Below are 24,319 nucleotides of genomic sequence, written 5' to 3'. Positions count from 1 at the left end.
GGTCCTCAAACTACAGCCCGCGGGCCACATGCAAATACAAATATTGTATTTGTTCCCGTTTTGTTTTTTTACTTCAAAATAAGATATGTGCAGTGTGCATAGGAATTTGTTCATAGCTTTTTTTTTAAACTATAGTCCGGCCTTCCAACGGTCTGAGGGACAGTAAACTGGCCCCCTGTTTAAAAAATTTGAGGACCCCTGATCTAGACCAGTGGTTCTCAACCTTAGCTGCACATTAGAATCACCTGGGAATCTTTTTAAAATCCTGATTTCTGGGCCTCATCCTCCGGAAATTCTGTTTCTTTGTTACTAATGTTGTGGCCCCATCCAATAACAAAGAAACAGAATTTCTGGAAAATGGGGCCCAGAAATCAGGATTTCAAAAAGATTCCCAGGTGATTCTAATGTGCAGCCAAGGTTGAGAACCACTGGTCTAGCCAGTGGAGGGCAAACTCATTAGTCAACAGAACCAAATATCAACAGTACTTCTTCAAAATAGACTTGCCCAGGCCAAAAACCGACTTCTGTGCATGGGCCACAAAGTTTCAATCGCACTGTACGTGTGCCCGCACGTGGTATTTTGTGGAAGAGCCACACTCAAGGGGCCAAAGAGCTGCTTGTGGCTCGAGAGCCACAGTTTGCCGACCACGGGTCTAGACTAATAACCAGGGATCTTCAACTTAGTATTTCTTGACCACGCCTGCACCGGGGAGTCACGTGGGTGCTTTTAAAAAACATCGACACCTGGGCTTCATCCCCTGAACTGATCATGAATTTCCTGGGTGCAGCCCGGCATAGGTGTGTTTGAAAACCTTCTAGAAGAGCTTGGCAGAGGCCAGGGCCATACGCCCACCCTGAATGCTGTGCCGTGGAGGTAACTGTTGTGCAATAACCACCTTTGGGGGGTCATTAGTGACTAAAATAAAGAGAGAAAAAAGATCTCAGATTTTGGGACCTCTTTTCCAGGAGCTGATCTTACCTCCTGTTTGCAAAGCTTTCTAATTTGCACGGCATTTTCACGTCTTGTTTTGGTTGACAAAACCACGCCTCCCCCCCCCCCCCCCCCCCCTTCCAGGTCCATATTTTGGTGACAAAAAACCAGAGGGTCAAAGAGACTGAGGAATCTGTTCTAGGCCACATGGTGGTGATTCTGGTGCTCAACCCGAGTCTTATTTCAAGTCCAGGCATCACCGAGGCCCTGTCAGAGGCCTTGGATACTCTCCTGAGATTGGCTGTGTCCATTTCCCCACTTTTCCCTGCATGTCTCACATTGAATTTGCATCACTGGGGACAAGGAAACGAGAAGGGATAAATGAATTACAATAAAAATATTTTGAAAGAAGATAACTAGGTTTTCTCCCAGTAATTGTCAGAGGGGAGATGTCACTGCTGACGACATGAAGGGAACCACAGAGTGTGGATTCTGAGAAACATAAACGTAAGGCACTCGCTAGACATGCACACGTGTGAAAAAGCAGAACAGCTCAAATGAAAAGCCCTAAATGAGTCACCACTCAGGGAGTTCACTTACTTTCCGTGATAAGGAGGAAGGAGTATTTGAAGCTCTCTGTTTGAAACACAAAAAGCTGACCAGGCACACGGTATCTTATGAGAAAATGCGTGAAGCCTGGGAACACGGCTTAGGTCAATGGTTTGTCAGCTTCAGCTAGAAGAAATCTGGGGGATTGTATCATTCAGCGGGCCCCCCATCCTGGGAGCTCTGCTTGCCCAGATAAGACACTGCTGAGACAGCATCCTCCTTGGCCATCCTCCACTTCCCAAAGGAGCTCAAGGAAGCTACAGGTGCTAATTTTACATAGAACCAGGACAAGGACAGAAGCTAGAAAATTCTCTCCGTGCTCAGACCACAGAATGTTTGAATCCAGCTCTGATACACAGAGGCTTAGGGCCAGTTCTTAATCTGTCCAAGCCTCATTATTTCCATCTATAAAATGGGTATATTTATACCCAGGTATGGCTAAATGGGCACACTGGCCTATGTCACTGCATAGAACCCTTGCTTAGAAGGGCCCCGTACTTGGATCAATGCTCTGCTGTCATTGTCTTGAAATTCTTGACACTTTGGGAACAAAGGACCCCATGTGGTCATTTTGCACTGTGTCTCTTTGATTGTGCAGCTGGTCCTGTCACAGGGTTGTTGGAAAGGACTGCAAGTGGTAAAATCTCTCAGGCCTGGTGCGTGGAAGGTGCTCAGGGAAGGTCGCCATGGTGGTCATTACTGTCACACTGCTGAAGCACCTGGTATATTATTTGGCCCCTGGATGCTATGTCATATGCCAGCTGGGGGCGGCCAGAGTCACGGATGAGACTCAGCTAAATGACCAAGAGTGACCATTGTGTCTCCCAGATTGTTTGCACATACTTCCTCAAGTTGGTCATTTGCTCACACAAGTCGGTGGCTTCCCTTCTTTCCACAGGGCCCTGCAGACGCAGAAGTGGGTGCCCTTTCCTGCCAATGGCACTGCTAGGTAGAATGGCCACCAGGTCACCAAGTATGTGGCCAAACATTCCAGGGAAGAGTCCACTGACACACGGGCAAGCATCAGGGAGAGGCAGCACATAGGGGCCAGAGGAGGTCACAGATGGGAGCTTGGTAAAGGGAAAGGGTGCTCGTCTCTTTGAGCGCTCTTTCTGAAAAAGATGGCTTGTAGGGTTCTTGTATATGGAACTCATTTGTTTAGGACCAGGGCATGAGCAGATCAAAGAAAAAACTTAGTGCCATCCGGGCACTGATCATGATGCTAAGATCAAAGGTCATCTCAGGGACTTATTCCTGAGCTTTATCTGGGCCCAGACACATCGCCAGAGCAATTCAGACTCCATGTGTCCTAGTTTGGGGTGGGGATGGGTCTCAGATTAACATGTACACGACCTCTGTCCCAGACCACTGACAGTTACTTGCAGCTACATCCTGTAAGTTGGTCTGTAGGTGTTGCTTCTGAAACAGAGGTCTCCGAATGAAGGGGCTGTCCACCTGTGCCATGCCTGAGCACTGCGTGCTGGAAAGGGTTGGCCGGGAAGGGGTGTCTGATTTCAAGGACTGCAGGGCTGCACTGGAGACCCCATCCCAGGTGTGGTGGGAAGCCTACTGTGAGACGTGTGGATGCAGAGGAAGCATCACCTGGGGCCAAGGCTGAGCCAAGATCCATAGCGACTAAGGCCACAGCAGCAGCCAGCAATTACAGAGCCCTGACATATGCCAGGCACCGTGTCAGAACCTTACGCTTATCACTATCTTATTAACTCGGACAGCAACCCATGGAAGTAATTAGTATCATCATCTCCATTTTTCCCCGTAAGGAAACCAAAGCTTGGAGGGGTAACATGTTCTAAGTCATGCAGCTAGTCAAAGCCCGGATTCAAACCCACTCCATCGACTCCTAATCCCAAACTCTCCTGGTCCCAGGGAGGGGCCCCGTCCAATCGGCTTAGGAGGTCTGTCAGCTAACTCCCAGATGATAGCGGTTGCTGTTAACATTGAAAAAAAAGTCCCCAGCCCTTCCCTTTTCTCAAATACAATAGGGACTCTCTCATAGTGAGAGAATGTTCTAGATTCATGTCAACCACACTTCGCCCACATTAAGGAGAAGACTAGGAATTTAGAATTCCACTCTATAACCATTCTTTCTCCCACCAAGCTGTGTGAAAGAAATATCCAAGAGGGAAAAGAAAAAAACAGATTTTGTTAAAGAAGTTGAAAAAAAAATCTGCTTTCAGATGAGAAACAGGTGTGTGATCACTCTTCCTCTTTGGTCTCCCCCGACTCCCAAGCTGAAAACATGCTAACACGATACAAGGGTACACACCCACATAAAGATAAGCAACACCAGCGGTGCCCTGGGCGGCAGACACTCCAGGAGCTGCCCGGGATGCTTTAAGACATCCAGAGAAACTCCATAGCAACCCCAGCCCGGCTCCCAGCAGTTTTCACGCATGTGCACCACGACTCCTGGCACCCAACTTAAAGCCTGTTCTTGAATTCCAAAGAAAGCATGAGCAGGAGTGAGCAGTCTGCTCCAGGCGGGCCTGGGAGCAAGTGTGTCAGAGATTGCAGAAGGGCTGGACTTTGGCCAATTTCTATATCATTTCTTTTTTCCCTCCTCCTGGCACAAACAAGCTATGGAATCTCAAAAACTGGGTCATCATTTTTGAATTCCTTGCTTTCAGCACAGTGCTCAGATGGTCCTATTGACTGCCTTAAAAGTCTGATTTCCTGAGCTAACACTTCCTGGCCATTCAGCTGCAGGAGAGTGATCCATGGGGAGACTGCCCTCCCCACCAGCAGCCACTGGTGCGTTGAGGCCCATCCTTGTATTTCCTGCAATTATATATTCAACAGCATCAAATATACCCATGAAAGCATCCCTCCAAAGGAAGGCCAAGGGAGGCCAAGGGAAGGGAGACAGTTTGACTTCCGGGGGACATTCCTGGCACCCTGGTTGCTTGGGGTGATGGCTTTTCCCATAGGCTTCAGTGCCCAAGAGCAGGGCTGGCCATCCCAGGATGGACTGTGAGGAAGCTTCACTCAGGGCCCCTGAGAGCTCTCTGGACCCAGTTGAGTAGTATATGTCGCCAGCGGAATATGGCACCATCTGGGTTTGCTTCTAGCAGCAGATTTAAACTTACCTCCAGCTGGGAGCAAGTGCTGAGATTTTTCACTTGATTTCCTACAATTATATCATCAAGTCTCTAAATATCACCTTCCATCCCTGAGGTCTAGATCTCCAGCAAGCTTCCCTGGGAAGCTTGTCAATGGGAGACAAAATGCACCCCTTTTTGACCAGGTGAAAACGTTTTCTACTTCTTTTTTTTTCCCCCAATCACTTGCTTGAGACTGATATACTTGTGTCCCAGTGCAGGCTCCAACTTCAATATTGGCCTCCAATAAACTCTGGGCTGGGTGAACAGGAAACCCATTGTGAGTTGAATTTCTAAGACTCTTAACACTCGAGAAGAGGCATCGGGTTTCAGCGAGATCTTCTGGAGCATGAACACAAGTGCAAACCAGCCACGGGGTCAAGTCCAGGCTTGCTTTATTTGACCTTGGTTTGTTTTATTTTATTTAGGCAAACTTTCTCGGGGGGCGCAGGGGACCATAAAATCTTACCTTTTAAAGGAGCCCATTGTTAACAATTTGTTCATCACAGCTCCCTCGATCTCACCAAAAAAGTCCCCCGTCTGTGAGGAAGAAAGGAAGACCTGTGAGGAAGTGTAGAGAAATAATGGGCCCAAGCACCAGAGAAGAAAAACGGACACAGTCTTCGTCCTGGAGCTGACAGGAGCAAAAGGCAGGTTTTCAGGGTTTTACATAAAAGTGGGAAAGGTCTAAATAGTCACTAGACGGTGTAAGCAAACTAGTAAGCAGATGTGACTGGTCCCTAATGCGTGGCAGGGGCGGGGTGGGGAGTGTTGCATTGCATAGCACATGCTGAGTGCTGGAATTACACACAATACACGCATACACACACCAACTACTCTGGATGGAGTAAGCATTCATCTGCACGCAATCCCTTGTGATTAAAACACTACTTCATACAGATAGAAACAGGCTGTGAACGGGCTTCCTAAGCATTAATAAAAGAATTGTTTATAATTCCTGGATGACCTGTTTAGGGAAATGTAGCAGCTCTCTTCATCATCAGCCCTCTACATTCCCTATAGCTGAGAACGCGTCCTTTCTCAAAATCACTTTCTGAGAAACCCACTTTCTGTGCGTGGACAGGCAGTTCATATGTCGATGAAACAGGACAGTCAGCCCCTTGGGGAGACAGCTTGGCAGTCAGACTCCAATGGCCTACCCTTCCCCTACCTGGGGCTGTCTTCAGGGCATCTGAGGCCTAGCAGCCCTTCCCACCCCAGGATGACGCTTTCAAAAATCTAGTTGCTAACTCTGAATGATGGGATAAAGGGTCAGTGTCCTCATGCAGCCCTCATCCCTCCAGTGTTTCTCAGGGGAGGGGCAAGCAGTATGGCAGACCAGCCTTTCCCAGCCAATGCCCTGGCACCAGCCAGTGTCCACCAGGAGGGAACCCTTCTCTTTACGGTGGCCGCTCCGAGGATTCATAGCTTATGTGTGGTTGGGTGGAGGGCATTACTCTAGGAGCCTGAATTAATACGGTCCATAGGCTTTGTATTAATCCCGATTCCATTCACAACTCGGTGACCTCAGTCATGCCCCTGGGAGTTTTCAGACAGAAAGGCCTACATACACTTCACCAAAAAGTCACGGGAGGAGGAGACAGAAATAGGAAACATTTCTCTGAATATTGAGCATTGCCTTTTCACTAAGGGACACTTGGTAAACTGGCCTGTGAGGCCGCTAGGAGCGATTGGTGTGACGTGTGTGTAAATGGGCCAGTGCCAATGGAACTGGTTCCTAGATGAAGAAGAATTATCCTAATTGGGGTGCAGGAAACCAGACAACATCCAACAAGCCCGGGCAGAGGCAGGCTCCCGGGACAGGGCTGCGGGCCTCCTCCCCGGAGAGGTCCAGCAGGGAGCAGAGCCCATGTGTTAGGCCATGGCTTTGCTAGTCACTATTTCATGGTTCACATTGTTGGCTGGTCCAGGACTCACACTGGAAGACACCCCACACCCTCCATCCCCCAGGATCAGGCTCCTGTCCTGGCCCTTCGTGATTCTGGCAGAAGGACAGAGTTCCTCCTCACTGGTTATTAATTTGGGTTCTTGCTCCACCAATGATTCTTGTTTTTTAAAAAATTTGTGCTAACATTGGTTCATAACATGTAAGTTTCAGGTGTATACCTGTTGGGGAGCACGAGACTTGGTTGGAAAGCTGTAAGGAGGACATGCCGAGAAAAGGGAAGTGTGTGGAAGGCCACCTGCCCTGTTTATTGGAATTCTGACTTAGGGGAGACTTAGGGGAGTGTTGAAGGTGGGGCCCCTAATTATTCCTTGACCTTTCCAAACAAGTCTGTTCATGTGTAGACCCCCAGGTGTTTACTGGAATCCTTCATCTTAATCTTTGGGTGCCCTTGCTTAAGGACACTGCAAACACATGTGTCCTCCCAAGATTACTCCCCCTACTGATTGCATCTTAAAGATAAATTTTATCTCAAGCTGCTGTTACAATAAAAGGATAATGAGGCAGGCAATCAAGGCTGCTTGGACCCTTGAGCCAGGCAACCCCTTAGCCCTCTAGCCCCTGAGGGAGTAATCTGTTCATCCATCGTTCAGGGGCTGCTGGCCAGCCCTCACACACACCATTATAATTTAGTATCTGCAATACTATAGCATGCTCACCACCAAAAGCCTAGTTTCTGTGCATCACCATACCTTGAATATCTCACTGTTTCTCCTCCCAGCAGAACGGGTGTATTACCACAGGCCTATGGGCTTCCCGGCTCCCTCAGAGACGGGCCTTGTTTCGTGGGCTTATTCCTCTTATCTAATAGCCATTAACTAGCCAATGTCCAATGATGTTCAGCCTCTGAGGAGATGGGGTGTGGGCAGTTTGAGTGTCAACAGTATGAGTTTTCACCCATCAAAGGTGCATTTAAAATTCCCACAGCACTCTCATGGATGGAGAAGAAGCAAGCACAATTCTACATGCTACCTCCGGCCTGTATTTATACACTAACGAGCACTAAGCTCTGACCTTATGAAGCCATACTTAAGGACAATTAATTAATTTATTAAGCAATGATGGGCCTACTGTATTTCAAATGATTTAAAATACTACTAAAGAATTTCAAATGATTTAAATGGGATTTCACTATAAAATGTCAGTATCCTCAAATATTAGAGTTAGAAGAAACCATATGTAGTCAACCATTCTCCCTTCACAGAGCCCACCAGGAGGCCCAGGCAAATTAGGTGATGTGCACAAGTTCCCAAAACCAGTTAAGGAAGAGAGGTCTCACCAAGAACCTTTACCTGTACATTGCACGGCACTGCTACCCCTGCCTGTATTGTACCTTCTTTGAATATGTTAATTTGACTTCTAATTGCAAAAAAAAATGTTTTAATGCACAAAGTTTTAATGCATGAATTTTAACTCTTATTTTGATTCCTGAATACGCTGGAGACTTCTGTGCTCACCCCCATAGCTTGTTTGTTTGTTTGTTTGTTTTTTCTATCTCTTTCCCTCCTGCCCCTGTACTGCACACGGCTCACTCAAATGAAGAACATTCTTTGTCTGTCTCTGGATCCTTGTCCCTCAGTGCTGAGAGTCAAGTTAATCCTTGAACTCAGATTACTGATTTTTAAAAAGCAACAACCAGAAAGAAAGCCATAAAGAACAATTATGTTGGAATATATATATATATATCGGTGTCTGTGTGTATATATAAATTATATATATATGAAGATAAAATATCAAAAGGAGGAAACCTCCTTAAAATTGCCCAAACTCTTTAAGGCACCTCTACCCTTGAGGCATAGAGTTCTATAAATTGAACATTTTATGAGTGAGTGAGCAGACCTTGGGCTCTGCGCCGCGCCCCGCCGCCGCCCCCCGCCCCCACCTGCCCCCAGACCCCCACTGGGAGGTAAAAACTCTTTGGGGCCTGCTGAGAAGTGGGCTGTGACATTCTTAGAGGGATGGAAATAAGGGTTTATAATCTCCTGCTATTACCTCTTAACTATAGATCATTGTCTCAAAGTTTTAACAGCGTAATTTGCATTCCCTGACTCAAGCACATCCGAGCTCCTTACTCTCAACTGGTAGGAATTTCTCGCTCACCTGTGTGTAGTCTTCAGACACCAGAATAAATCCATTGTTGTCTATGAGGTAACAGTTCACAGTCTAGAAAATAAAAATACCACAGTTTCAACTCTGTATCCTCGAACTGCATTCGCACAAAAGGACACACTTCCAACAGGAGAGAAACCTGTTTTGGGTTGTGGTGGGAGAGTTGGAAAGGCCTGCTGGCTCTAGGAGTTAAGGCCATGGTTAATCTAACCCCAGTGTGTACTTTGCAGAACCAACAGACAAAAATTAAACACCAAGCGAGCCCGAACATCCCGGATTAGGAGAAAAGGAAGACGCATTAAAAATTTATGAATTACAGCTTGTCTTCCTTTTTTTTTTCTTTATGTGGATAATACTTCCCAGGAACAAAGTGTGCAGAGGCCCCGAGCCTGTACTCATAGTGGTTGAAGTGCAGCCTGGTTTGAAAGCAAAACACCAGCACAATGTCATTACTCTAATGATGTATTAATGAAAACACCCTGTCAGCTCAGAAGACCATCAGGGGACCAGGTAATATTTTTTAATTTGTTCATAGACTTGGGCAGGGGTGGGGGAAGGGGCAGACTTCTGTTAAAGGGGCCCCTCAGGCCTCCTAAAGGTTTTCAAACTGTGTTTTTAATTGGGAGCTGGATTTGGGGGCAGGGCTGTTAGCTTTTGGTAGCTCAGACTTATAAATTGTGGAAAGCAAGGTAAGCCCAAACCTCTGCTTCCCCCACACTACTTTAATCTCAAGTGAATGATTTGCTACAGGCTAAGTTTTAATTACAGTGCTGTGGAGTTTAAACTTAAGGTTTAATTCCGTCCTTGATGTAACTCAGTTTCTATTTATTGCAGCTTTACATACCAACTGCAGCATTTAATTTGTAACATATCTTTACCCTGAGCTGAGTTCCCCCTCGCTGCAGGCCACCGCAGGGCTGGTGTTTTCAGGGACATTTATCTATCCACGGAGTTGGTTTTCATCAGGCACAAAAGGTGCAGCAATGAGCTGCTCAGAGAGACTCATCCCCGATGACTAGGCAGTGGTGGGGAACTAGCAGAAAGTGAGAAGCTTGTGAGCACCTTCTATGAAAGAGTGGGTGGCTCTGGTGAGCAATGGGGGTTCTCCCCGTTACTCAGAGAGGCCAGATGAATGGCTTGGGTAACCTGGTCACACTCCTGCTATTTGAAAAAGCTCTTAGCTGCATGGATATTACTCTGGCCCTGGTGGGAAGCTTGACCAACTTTGTCCATTTTTTTGGAGACAACATTATGGAAGAGACCTCATAGAGCTGTGCTGTCCAATATGGCAGCCACGAGCTACATGCAGATTTAAATCTAATTGCAAGTTAATGAATTAAAATGCAAACCCAGTTCCTCGGTTGCACTAGTCCCATTTCAAGTGTTTCATACCAGCTGTAGCGAATAAGTCTACTTTTGGACATTCCCATCACTGTAGAAAGTTTTTTAGACAGCAATGTTTTTTTTGTGTTTTTTTTTTTTTGTTTTTTGTTTTTTGTTGTGTTTTTTTTTAGATTACACTAGTACTCCAATGAGTTTTAATCCGGTTTACATTGGGTCATATTAGACAACTCCATCTCCTTGCTGATTTGAATGCCATGCTCCTCATTTTGCAGATCTAGACACTGAGTCAAAGAGAGGTTCACTTCCATCCAATCAGTAAATACACACAGAGTATAGGAGCATCCTCCATATTCAGATATTGACTCTCCAAATTGTTCCAGATGTGTAAAGAATTAAAAGTCATCAGGAGCCACCCCCCATCCCTAATTATAAAATTAGTTCCTCCTCAAACATCCCTAGTCAACTAGTACTCTTGCTATTAGACCTATATCTTTGGTCAATATCTCTCTGTTTGTCTAGTGTTGTAAATATTGGACAACACAAGGCAGGTTCAAGGAAAATAGAGTATAAAGTCAATTGAAAATCCTAGATAAAGAGCCAAGATTTTGTGAAGTCCATGAACGTGCAGTTGGAGATTAGCTCCTATCACACAGGAAGCCACTGGCCCATTAGGATCTGTCAGAAGTAACGTATGTGGAAAGAAAAAAGTTACAACAGATAATAGGAAAGATGCTTCCAAAGAGAATGATTTCAATAGCAAGGGATAAAGAGAAGCTCCTAGGAAAATTGATCAAACTCTACCTCTTTGAGTCTCCTTGTGATCATTCTCAGAAATTCAAATGTAAATGGAAGGATTCTATATTGTGATATTTTATAATTTTATCAGAAACATTATACAGTTGCTTCTTGAACAACATGGGATGAATGGTGCTAGTGCACTTTCATGCGGATTTTTTTCAATAAATAAGTGTATTTTCTTTTTTAAATATTTTTATCAATTTCAGAGAGGAGCGAGAGAAAAGAGAGATAGAAACATCAATAATGAGAGAGAATCATCGATTGGCTGCCTTCTACACGCCTCATCCTGGGGATTGAGCCTGTAACCGGGGCATGTGCCCTGAATGGGGATTAAACCGTGACCTCTTGGTTCATAGGTCAACACTCAACCACTGAACCACACTGGGCATGTGTGTTCATCAATTGTTTATGTTATTGGTAAGGTTTCTGGTCAACAGTAGGTTGGGGATCAAACCCGCAACCCAGGAATATACCCTGTCTTAGAATGGAACTGGTGACTTCTTGGTTCATGGGTTGTTGCTCAACCACTGAACCACACCGGCTGGGTAACACACACTTTTTGAGTTAATATCTGAAATCAAGAGACTTTGTCTAAACAGAGCTGAGGGGGATTTTCTGTACGTCCCTACCACTTGCTAAGGAACAATCTAGGAAAGAAGAAGAACCCATTATAAACTAAGAGATTGGACAAAAATCTTAGACCTATGGATGAGGACAGAGGCAGGGGTTAAGGGCATGGGGTGGGGTGGGAACCAGGTGGAGGGGAGCTATGGGAGAAAAAAGAGAACATCTGTAATAATCTGAACAATAAAGATTTATTAATTAAAAAAAATAAAAATAAAAATACACTTGATGATCCAAACAATTTGGTCCAATTGTTATACATCCTACTAGTTGGTGATGGGAAGAGGAACAGGAGCAGGGCTGGCTCTGGAGGACTATATGCCTAAGCTTCCCTGTGCTCCAAAGGACCTTGCGTTTGGCTCCAGCATAGCAGGCATGCTCTCGCTGGTAAGGGCTGGGGCATTGCATTAGCTCTATACTGACTACCGATTGCTACCAATTGGCACTTACTTCTTGGACCATGCTTCCATTCAATATTATTTTTAAATTCACTTCCCCCCTCCTTAAATTAGGATTCCATGACAGGAAGTAATGGCAGAGAAGAAAGCATACTGTACTTGTTTATGAGTAAGTTTGTATTTCAAGGTTACACCGGTTATTAACAGACTTGGCCACACTATTAACCAAGAAACAGATACTGCCAATGTTTCAATTTACAAATCTCTGAGAAAATCACAGGTCAAAAGCAAGGATGCTGTGTCACTGATGCAGACCTGGGTTGCTGACTCTGACAGGTGCTATTACATTTCATAGGCACATAGGAAACACTTTCAGGTGAGGTAAATTGAGTCACCACGATGACTTCCTGACCAGACCTCCCTGCCAACAACCACGTGGATTAAATTGTTATTGGGAAGTGTGGTGGAGTGAAATAAGCTCACTGGAATCAGGGGAGCAGGATGCTGGGTTATGGAATAGTTGGTACAGAATCAGCCAGATTCCAGTCTGACCAATTGCTTCCTCTATGTCTCTTTACAATAAATAATACTCAATGGACTTTTCCATATCCCTCCCCAATAAAAGGAAATAGAGGAGACATTTTCTTAGCTTTCCCTCACTAGGCTACTTTCCCCCCAAATTAAGCCAAACATCTTGGAAGTTGTCTGCCCATCGTCCTGTCCAAGCTGAAATTGGAGAAGTTTAGCTCTAAGTTTTGACAGATATTGTGAGCACCTACTCTAGGGATGAGGTTGTTCAAAAAATGCAAAGATAAAGACAGAGAAGGAGAGAGTCAGAGAGAACTTTTTTGTTATTTTTCCTTTCTTTATTTTTTAAGGACATCTTTTTTCAATTATTTGGTGACTCAGTATTGCTCAGAGATATCTGATTCCAGGGCACAAAGGCAGATGAGTCAGAACCTGAGGATAAAGCCCAGAACCAGGCCATGTTCATTGGGTAAAATCACAGACAGCGAGGAGAGCTGGTGAGGAAGGGGGTCTGGGCTGAGAAGCAGCATGGAGCTTGTGTTAACAGGAAGGGGGGATTAGCCCCAGGAGGCTCAGGTACTAGCTTGAGAATCAGAGACTCTGACATTTGGTATCAGTGTGACCGTGAGCAAAATCTGTTAACACTTGAGTCTTAGTTTTCTTATCTGAAAGATGGAGATAGCAACACCTATTTCCTGGGGTTGCTGAGAAGATTAAGTGGGAGAGGAGTGCCTAGTGCTGAGCACATGTGAAGTGCAGGGTGGATAGGAAGTCCTCAGAGAACTTGTGCCCACATTGATTCAGCAAATGATGTTTTTTGATCACCTCCTATGTGCCATCAAGTATCAATGCTATACATTTAGAAAGGGAATTTGCTCCATAGTTCATAGCAAGATGCTGTGGAGGCTGGTTGGTTGAGCTTGGTTACTTTTTGTTTTGTCTTTTGTTTGGGGGAGTGAGGGGGTGACTTCTGTTTGTTTTGATTGGTGCAGGCTGAGCAGTGATTGCTTAGAAGCCCAGCATTATACTGACTGTTGTTTTCATTTGTGAAGAGAGAGAGAGAGGAGAGGAGAGAGAATAGAGGAGAGGAGAAGAAAGAGAAGAAAGAAAAGGGAAAGAGAAAGGGAGAGGGCTGGGCTCTTACATCTGAGGGTGGGGCCTGAGTCATTGCATCTCAGGTACCTAAGGTGACACTTCTTACTACCTTTTCTCCAGGTCTCACAATCTAACCCCTAATATATCGAGTGTGGAACAGACTGACCCTTACTTCGTATCACTTGTTGTATCTTTTTATCATAGGTCAACTATCATATCAAAATATTGTCTTTTAAAAATGTTTTTCAATTACAGTTAACATACAATATTATGTGTGTTTCAGGTGTACAGTATAATGGTTAGACATTTTATAATTTGTGAAGTGATTACCCCCGTAAGTCTAGTGCCCATCTGACACCATGCATAGTTATCACAACATTATTGACTATGTTCCCTATGCTGTACTTTACATCCCTGTGACTATTCTGTAACTACCAATTTGTACTTCTTCATCCTTTCACCTCCTTCACCCAGCCCACCAACCCCCCTCCCATCTGGCAGCCATCAATTAGTTCTCTGTATCCATGACTTTGTTTCTTTTTTGTTTGTTCACTTATCAAAATACTGTCTTTTGAAAAAAATTTATTGCAAAGGGGTCACTTTGAACAGAAGTGCCTGGTGGGAGTTACTGGTGCCCTTGCCCTCAATAGCTATTCCACTGGCTGGGCTGGGTGGGTGCAGAGAGGTAGGCACCTGGCTACTTGATTTAGCTCTTCCCCCAGCTTGTCATACATCAAGGAGGTCTTTCAGATTCCAGAGGAAATGTCTAAAAGGCCTTGCAAAGTCTAGTCATGACTATTCGCCTCTATTCCTTTGGAACAAGAGAAGGTGGCAGCTGATTTTTATTTTTTATTTATTTATTTATTTATTTATTTATTTATCATATATTTTATTGATTTTCCACAGAGAGGAAGGGAAAGGGACAGAGAATCAGAAACATCGATGAGAGAGAAACATCGACCAGCCGCCTCCCGCACACCTCCCACTGGGGATGTGCTCGCAACCAAGGTACATGCCCCTGACCGGAATCGAACCCGGGACCCCTCAGTCCACAGGCCGATGCTCCATCCACTGAGCCAAACCGGTCTGGCATGATTTTTAATATGAAATATTCTACCTTTTCGCTGCCCTCACACCTTCTCCAAATGCCTCAGTACGAGAGAAACTTCTCATCTTCCAATGTCTTTGCAAAATACTGTGCTTTCATCAGGACACCAGTGGAAAGGAGTGGGAGAACAGAATGAGAGAAGTGAGAAGACAATGGTGTCCATGAATGAAACACACACAGGTGGGCACGGCCCTCCTTCTTCCCTTCTGTCTGAATGCCAACCTATGTCATAGACCGCACTAATCTTTGTACCCTCAGCACCCTGCATGTGGTGATCTCTGCCTGTAAATGGCTTCTCATGCTTTGAGATGTCATCTCCGTCTTCATCTTCAGGTGACTCAAATGTTGCTCCTCAGAGAAACCTTCCCTGACCACCCACATTAGTTGAATTCCCAGCACTGGTCGCAGTTGATAACCACACATGCTGTCTCCCTGCTAACCAGTGAGTTCCCAGGGGACGAGGTTCCATTTCTGATTCTGCTTCCTATTGACTCCCAGGGGTTAGAGGTAGCAGGCACATACACAGGCTCAGTAAACATGTCTTGAAGGAATGAGTGAGTATATGAATATCACCCCTGTGCTCTCTCTGAAGCTAACATTCACCCTCAGTGGAATGGAGCTCCTTAAAAGTCTCCAGTCAGGCTCAGAGGCAGTCCCTCCAAGGCATATGGCTCAAGCACTGCCTGACCAACCAAAGATGTATTTCTACAAGACATGGTGACATCTGGCCAGCCCGACTCCACCCACCAGCCCAGGGTACTCAGCGAAGGGGCCTCAGTGGGAAGACAGGGCTGGTTTTTCCATTTAAAACTAAGTCAACTGGCCCTAACCGGTTTGGCTCAGTGGAAAGAGCCTCAGCCTGTGGACTGAAAGGTCCCAGGTTCGATTCCGGTCAAGGGCATGTACCTTGATTGCGGGCACATCCCCAGTAGGAGGTGTGCAGGAGGCAGCTGATCGATGTTTCTCTCTCATCGATGTTTCTAACTCTCTATCCCCCTCCCTTCCTCTGTAAAAAAATCAATAAAATATATTTTTAAAAATAGATAAATAAAACTAAGTCAACTGGTCTCCTGAAGCCAAAAATTAGAGTCAAAATGGGAAATGGATGATAGTTCCAAAGCCAAATGAGGACATTTGAGCATCAGACCAAGTTCAGAAATCAGAGAAAATGCAATGCTTAATTTTCCAGCTATGTGAAACTTTAAATGGCATTTGAATGGGCGTTTATCCCAATGACTGCTAAAGATGATCATCAGTGAGAAGGGCATCTTACCTGTGTTTACTGTGCCCAGGAGAAATGTTCAGTTGCCTAAAGTGCATGTGCCACTGCTGCCTGAGGTTTTAGAATCAGGCGAACCACTACTCGAGGGCAAGAAGGAAATCGTAGACATTTTTGGTTTATAGTTCACATTTACAGAGTGCTTAGAATTTGTCAGCAGCTATGCCATGCATTCTTTATATATCATCTCCTTTATTCCTCATCATTACTCTGTGAGGTGGCTATTTCTATCCCCAATGCAGAGCTCAGGAAACTGCAGCACAGAGGTTCAAAAACATGCCCAAGTTCTTGTAGCTTATTATTGTTAGAGTCACAGTTTGAATCTATCCAGACTCCATAGCCTGCTCCTTTACCTGCCACGCTATACCACCTGTAAAATCAGTCATTGGACAGCAAACATATATTGGATGTTCCTAAGTTGGAATCCATTTCCACTTTTTAAAAAATATGCTATTTCACCTGCCCGGTGTGGCTCACTGGTTGAGCATTGACCCATGGACCAGGAGGTCACGGTTTGATTCCTGTCAGGGCACATGCCCAGGTTGCAGGCTCAATCCCCAGTGGGAGGCATTCAAGAGGTGGCCAATTGATGATTCTCTCTCATCATTGATATTTCTATCTCTCTCTCCCTCTCCCTTCCTCCCTTTAAAATCAATAAAAACATTTAAAAAATAAAAAATATGCTATTTTAATTGTAGATTTGATGACTATTCTAGTTGTTATTTCCACTTGTTTTTATATGTGAGGCTGCACAGAGGCAAAGTGGGTTGAAAGAAAATTACTGTCTTTGGCTTTATTAATCAAATTGTTTAACCAACTTTCCATCTACCATGAAAACAACCAACTAGTAACCAATAATCAACCAACCAACCAACCAACCAACCAGCAACCCACCCAATAATCCAACAAACCAATCAACCAACCAAACAAATATGGCCAACCAACCATCCATACAGTCACCCAACTAACCAACCGATTATCCTCAGTTTTCTTACAGCAAATTGAAATTAGTAATTGTACCTACTGTACAAGTTAATTAATATTATTATTGAGCTGTGTTGTTTTGAGCTGAGAACTCCAATATGGCACTAAATGTCTCAAAGAAGAGAAGAGGTTTGAGGCCACGTGTCTATCCTATGACTGGGAGTCCCAAACTTATTGAAAGGGTATTGGTCATAACACATCATAGGAAACTCTTTGCTATTGGCTATGGGAAAAACATTTTTTTATTTGACAGAAAAAGTTGGGCTTCTTCTGAAAAGCTGATTGTTTGGCTTTTACTCTTTGGATAGTTACTCACTCACACAATTATGATTTTTTTTTTTTTTAAACTGGCAGCCAGATCTCTGGGGACTGAGCATTGTATGTTTTAACTTCTTCCCTTCTACAGTTCTCTACTTGTTTTTCCTTTGCCTACTTTTTTTTCAAAATATACTTCTATGTTTTCTGTTTGAAATTATGTTTGGCTAGGATTTCTTTAATCCTTGTGGTAACCGGCAGGAATATAAATATATGATTATTTATAAGTCCCAGTTTATGTATTGACTAATGTTTAGCTAACACAGGAGACAAAGGCTACCAGAGCCAAGGGGAGAGGCCACTACACATCTGCTTGCTCTAAAGCATGAGGCAGAGGGTGTGTGGGGTTGAATGCTGTAAAAACATAAGTATGACAGACAGACTTATGGCAGTAGTACACTTTTTTCTTCTATTGCTCATGCGTGGGATTTAAATTCCTCTTGGGGGAGAGGGAGTTGTAGGAGGGAAGCACTATTCGAGAATAAAAACTTAGAATTTTCAACTCCTAGGTTTTCAGCTCATTTAGTACATGAAATTAAGCAAATCATTTAATTTCTCTGCTCCTCAGTTTCTCCCTCTGCAAAACAGGATAACCATTCCTACCCACTTCACTGGGTTGTTATGAGGATAAAAAGAGATAGCACATAGGGGAAAAGATTTGAGAATTGTAATGTGAGTTTCAAATGGCAGTAATTTGTAGTTTTTCCTATAAAATGCCAGAATTCCAATAGTGCTGCCATGGGACATTTAAAACACATTTCTCGGGCTCTCATAAGTTATCTGATTGGGGAAAGAAAGAAAAAAAGGAACAGAGCAATTATCCCTGGGTGTTTTGGAGACTGGCTCAGATCAATCCGTGTTTTAGCGGCATTTCCTCTGTGAGAAGGTACCCTCCATCACCTCCCTAGGAGGCTTTCTTACCTCGTCATCACAGCTGATGGAGCATTTGCCATCCAGAGAGGCGCACTGCGGGAGGGGAAAGCAAGGGGAAATGTGTTACTGTGACATCCCAGGTCTGCTACGGGCACTTTGTTAGTCAAAGACAAGCCATCAAAGTCCTTGCCTACTATTCAAATTCTAAATTCCATCTAAACAGAATTCTCCACAATGAGTCTTACCTGCCCTCTCTTGGATCAATACCAACATACCAACTCCGTATCCTATCCTATATAATAAAGAGCTAATATGCTAATTAGACCGGATGGCAGAACAACATTCTGGAATGACCAGTGGGCAGGGCCACGGGGCCGTGGGGGGCCCTCGAAGACTGCAAGGCAGCCAGGGCCATGAGGGCCGAGCCCCTTGCACGAATTTTGTGCATCAGGCCTCTAGTAGTAATATAAAAGATAATTGGGGGGAGGGGGCTGGCTCTTTTTCATTTTAATTTATGTTGTTATTTAACATTGATATCTTCTTAAGAATTCAAAAATCTTTGGGTAACAAGAAACATAATTATGTAATTATTTATTTTAAATGAATGAATCACCAGTGACTTTTTTTAAAAAAACCCATCTGTGTTCTTAGTCTATAGTTTCCTAAAGTGTCTTCATTTAAGAAAGGATCTATCATCCAACATTTAGCACAGAGGCCCACTTATGTGTTGCCATTTCCGCCAGATGACTGGACAAATACCCCTGAAGTTAGTACCCGGAGCCCAGGCCCAGGAGAGAACACCCCTACATTCTCCAAGACGGAGAAGCCCTCTGACCCAAGATGGGCAGATGGGTGCCTCGCCAAACCCAGTCCTGCAAAGTCCTTCCAGAGTGCAATAAGGAGCTCACAGGTGGACGTCCAGGTGTGGCAAGATTTGAAGAGAGACACTGAAAATTCACAAAAGTTCCCACTATGAAAAAACATGTATCCTCTGGAGGGTCACTATCCTGATCTCATGATTAGAACTGTCCGTAGGAGCAAAGTCCCTGCTTCCCAGCACGGAGCGTCGTGCATGCTGACAGCCTGTGCTCCGCAGTGAAATGAGCGGTAATCTGAGCAGCCGGCAGTTCATTTTACACACAGTCATCGGAAACCTGGCACCGTTGGGCTCCGGGGACCCAGTGTGAGCACCTGTATAATAGCAGGGCCGCCGAGGCTTCCGTGCCTCCTGTAACTCACCTGTCTGCTGGCGGTCCAGAACTTCCTCTGGAAAAATTCGAGTTTCATCTGAATGCCGACAGCTGGGAGCAATCAGAAAGAAAACGGGGCATTAGAGATCCCTTTCCACAACTCTGCAACATTATCACTGCAGGTTACTGCGAAGGCAAGGAGCCCATAGAGCACACCAGAGAAAACCAAGCACAGGCTAAATTCACATGACGTGCACAGCAGTGACATGTCCTCTTTCAGGTGAGGGATTCCCACGGTGACCTGCACTCACAGAACTCCTGATGCAGAGCAAACTGAGCACAGGGCAGGTGGTTCTTTAGAGACAGGTGACTTGAGTGTTTCTAAAATTCATCATTTATGGTTACCTCTCCCCCAACACAAGATAAATACAGAAATGGGTGGGTATGGGGTGGGGGGAGGAATGATATTCAGAAGATTGCTGTTTCTTCAAGAGTTCCCGTTTTAGAGCTGGCATTTCTAAAATGTGTACTATCCATGTGTTAGTGAGATATGAAGCTTAAAAGCCCTTGTCATAAGGCTGGTCTCGGAAGTAAGTCATCACTTTGCTAGATGACTTAGTTTAACTACCCCCCCCAACATCCCCTCCCCCCGCCCCCCCAGGATTCACACCCCCAGGATTCACATCTCAATGATCTCTCCCAGGAACTCTGATGGAGTCACACATTCTGTTTGCCAGGCCTAGTGAGAGGAACAGAAAGGGAAGGAGTGATGAGAAAGTTTGGGAAGTGGAATTGGGTAGAACCTCAGAACTATGAAAGGAACAAGCTCACACTATTTCTCTCCACAAAGCCAAGACCAAGTACCTACTGAACCATTTCAGAAAGTGCTCAAGTCAGGGCAAAAGTCTCTTCGGGTGGTGAGAAAGCTTCAGAGGAGTTTGGAAAGAAAGAATGAGACTCCGCTGGGAATACTGGACTCCCTGCGGGACACCACTTACTTCAGGGCAGTTTTGCAAACTTCAGTCCATTGTAAACAACCCGCCCCCCCCCCCCACACACACACACAATTTTTGCCATTTCTAAATACTACCAGTATTGTTATCTTTCCATGCTTTTTTCTTTTATTTAAATATATAAAGTAACCTCAACCTAAGTAATAATATCTATCAAAAGAAATATGCAATTACCAAAAAATAAAAATAAAAAGAGTTCACTCGATACTCCTAACACTTGTTAGACTCCCCACCTGGGTAATCAGTGCTGTGTTGGCTGCAGGAACTAGAAGATTCATGGAGGTCTTGGGCTGTTACCCTTATAACTAGCAAGTGCTTTGCTATTTTCTAAAGACATTGTTGAAGGAAGCCCTGAGAGTCAAGGCTGGGAGAGACTCAACCTCTGCTTTGCACCCAGAATGTCAAGGGCTCTGAATGAGAGGTGAGCTCTAGGATCAGAGCCACGCACGGCTGCAGCGTGCAGAATGGAAAGTCTCTGAGAGGAGCCGTTTCAGACTCCGGCTCCATCCTGCTTTGCCCTAGGTGGCATCTGCCCTCTGGACCAGAAGCTCCCTGAGATCCTGCAGGGTCTCAGGCCTGCCTTGGGGCTGACCTTGACCCTCGGAGGCAGCCTCAGAAGTGCCCGCCTGCCAGGCTGGGAGGGCACCAAGGCAGGGCTGAGACCCTGCAGGTGGTTTAAGAAAAGCACCCCAGGTGATCCGAATGTCACCCAGCGTCCAGCACGCCTCTCTACTACAGGCCTTGGTGAATTGGTTATCAACAACCTACGGTGATGTCAGATGGCACCAGCTGCTCTGCCCAGTCCTGGAGAAAATACCAGAGAATACCCGAGGGCAGCTGATTCTGGAGCCCGGGGCTGCTTAATGCTGTTTCAAGTAAATCTTGCCTCCCAAGATGCCTGCCAGGCCATCCCTGTTGGGAGGAGCCCTCCGAGGAAGCTGTGGGCCCGGGTGAAGGCTGGGCTTGCTGCAAGCAGAGGGGAGGGCGGCCTGTGCTCTCAGGAGGGGGGTTGGAATGAGTATCTGGGGTTCAACCCCAAACTGGGAGGGCAGAAGCAACCTGGCTTCGGAGCAAAGGGCCTCCACACTGCCCTGGCGTCCACTCACTGGTATCTAAGAAGAGGGAGGGACACGGGTCTGTGTCTCTCTGTCTGTCCCGGAGGTACTGCTCCCTGTAGCTGCCCTCCCGCACCCTCTCCAGTCAGCCCTCCCAGCCTGGCAGGCGGGCACTTCTGAGACCACCTCCCAGGGCCAAGGGCAGCACCAAGGCAGACTGAGACCCTGCAGGATGAGAGCAGAGGGTTCTCTGAAAGAGTCACCCCGTGGTGCTCCCAGCTCCAGCAGCCCCACTGCCCCAGCCCACCCTCATCTGAGTTCCTCCATTGGCAACCTTTCCTCCTGGGATGGAGTCCTGTTTTCACCTCCCTAATGAAGCCAGTGGCTCCCTCCTGGGTGTTTATCCATCTCATACTTGCAGCCTGCTATCATCTGCCCCTTTCAGTCTGTACCCCAGCTCCGAGGAGCGCTTTAATCTTTCCTCATGAGTCAGTCCCTCCGTCCCATTAATCATGCGGGCTGCTTCCTCTGATCTCACTCCAGCAGGCTGCATCCTCTCCCTGGTCCCGATGCCCTAAACTAGACACGGCTTCCCTCGCCCCTGATCTCCCTTGTCTGGGCCGTGCGGTGGAAGCCAGAGGGCTCCCAGACAGTCCTGGTGCAACGGGTCCTCTAGGTTCTGACCTGGCTCAGTTTTCGCTCCCTGATCCTCATACCCCCTCAGCCACGCTGGCCCCTGGCTCCCCACAGCCTGGCTGGGTTTGCACCTTCTCACCTACACATCACTACACTTCCCTATGGTTCCGAGACTCACCAGCCCATTGGTGGGTCAACTTCATGACCATTTGTTCAGGGGCCTCTCCAAGCTGAACTCCAGGCTGGGTACTAGGGGAATGAGAGCACACGTTCCCTCAGTGTCTCACTGGGGAGCAGCCACATGGTAAAGGGGACATCAGAGGCCTACACAGAGCATGTGGAGCACAGAGGAATAGGGGGTCAGCCTAAACCTTGGGCAGTGGGTGAGAGCTTTATGTAAGGCAGTGGTTCTCAACCTTCTGGCCCTTTAAATACAGTTCCTCATGTTGTGACCCCCCAAGCATAAAATTATTTTCGTTGCTACTTCATAATTGTAATGTTGCTACTGTTATGAATCGTCATGTAAATATCTGATATGCAGGATGGTCTTAGGCGACCCCTGTGAAAGGTCGTTCGACCGCCAATGGGGTCGCGACCCACAGGTTGAGAACCGCTGAATTGTAAGGTAATGCACGGAGATTCAACCCATATGAAAAGTAAGAACAGAGAAAAGATGGTAATTCAAGTGCAGAAACAGCACAGGCAAAAGGGTGAAACCTTTTAAAAGACCCTGTGTCTTCTGAGGTTTTAAAGAATAGGAGGGGAGGTGGGGCCGTGGTTGTGCAGACTGAGGTCAAATGGCAAGAGGTCTAGAATGCCAGGCCAAGGCATCTGAAGGTAGCCTGGAGGCCAGGGGTCAGCTCCAGGGCCACCCCAGCCACTTTCTGCAATTGGACTTCTTTGGAACCCAGCCACTCTCACCGGGTTACACTGTCTGCAACAAGGCAGGGACCGAACGGCCACAAAGCCTAACACCCTACTCTGTGGCCCTATACAGAGAAGTGTGCTGCCTGCTGCGGTGGGGTCTGAGGAGCCACGCAGGCCCTTTAGGCGGAGAAGTGGCAGGACCTCAGACTCTGTTTTAGAAAGTCCACGAGGGAAGCCTGGGAAGGATGCACTGAGACACGGCCCAGATGGCAGGGGACCAGAGGAATGTGATGAATTTTCGGCAGCCACAGCCACTTGGGCATCTGGTTAATTATCTCAGCATGAAAACGATGTAAAGTAAAAATCGACAAGAACATAAAAACATACACCAAAAAAGCCGGAATAGAAACACCCCCCTCCCAACAAACATCCTAGGCTCCATTCCAAAAAATATATGTGAGCTTCAAGAAACAGAAATTTATCTTCCTTTCACTGTTTTCCTCCACAATTTTTTCTTGTCTCTTTTTTTTTTTTTTTTTTATCGGACAAACAACCATTATGATTTCGGCAAGTCCCACCCTCTCCCTCCTCCCCACTCCAAATGGAACCTGAGGTATTTGTCATGCCCGTCTATTTTGTTCTTTCAACAGCATTTCAAGCCATAACAGTACATTCTGATTCAAGTCAATCTTGCTAATTTAATAAAGAAAACAAAGACAGAAAATGCTTTAGTGAAACCCAAGTCCCAAAGAGAAAGCAGAAAATAAAAACACCATCCCTGGGTCTGAAATTTCTTAGACAGTCCAGCAAATCATCACCATATTTTCCCTGGAGTTAGTGGCGCTCCCCCCACCAACTTCCGTCTCATTGGGACCTTCTCAGGCTCCCTGCTGGGGACCCCCCTCAGGAAGGCCGGTTAGAGTCCCATTCCCAGCACAGCGCCTGGAGGTACCTCACTCACCTCCCAGGAGCAGAATAGACCCTGGAGATCTTTCCCAATGTGCCAATACATTTGGGTGATTCTCTTAGGACAGTGACCCCAAAACACAGCCATGGTCTTTGGAACCCAGCGAAACAGCAGGATCGATGTTAGGAGAACTGCCTTCCCCCCAAACCCCATAGCCTTGCACGTGAAATACTCAGGCGTCTGGAGCACCGCCGTCTCGTTTGGTCATGCAGGTGCCTGTTCCTGGGACTCACCTCAATACTCTTAAGATTTTCATCTCTGCAGTACAGACCACAGGCCTCCCATGAGGTCTCTAACTCCCAGACTTCATCTTTCTCCAACTTCCTAACCTCCTTCCTACCTACTTTGCATCTCCTTTTCCTTCCTCCCACGTTTACCAGAAGCCCGGTATGTGCTGGGTGGTGAGGACATGAGATGAAGACACAAGGGATGCAGCCGCCGGGGTGGGGGCTGGGAGGGCAGTCAGATCACCGAGGAGAGGGTCGCGCTCCAGCTCTCAGAGCTGATGGGG

General features: G+C 46.0%; 1 protein-coding gene across 2 annotated transcripts in view; it reads right to left on the bottom strand.

Annotated features, from left to right (window-relative positions):
• The window catches only part of CACNA2D3 (calcium voltage-gated channel auxiliary subunit alpha2delta 3), an 812,027-nt gene that overhangs the window by 78,602 nt on the left and 709,106 nt on the right, over positions 1-24,319 (bottom strand). For both annotated transcript variants that reach the window (XM_070390783.1, XM_070390784.1), the window contains 4 exons: positions 19,320-19,381; positions 18,129-18,173; positions 8,726-8,788; positions 5,129-5,199 (listed from right to left, as the gene is read on the bottom strand). In XM_070390783.1, coding sequence (XP_070246884.1) covers positions 5,129-5,199; positions 8,726-8,788; positions 18,129-18,173; positions 19,320-19,381 — 241 coding nt within the window. The remainder of the gene's footprint in view (positions 1-5,128; positions 5,200-8,725; positions 8,789-18,128; positions 18,174-19,319; positions 19,382-24,319) is intronic.

This window comes from Myotis yumanensis, unplaced genomic scaffold, assembly GCF_028538775.1.
Source record: "Myotis yumanensis isolate MYYU_CA2020_CCGP unplaced genomic scaffold, mMyoYum1.0.hap1 SCAF_14, whole genome shotgun sequence".
NCBI classification, from domain to species: Eukaryota; Metazoa; Chordata; class Mammalia; order Chiroptera; family Vespertilionidae; genus Myotis; species Myotis yumanensis.
This window is presented reverse-complemented; position numbering and strand designations above follow the sequence as displayed.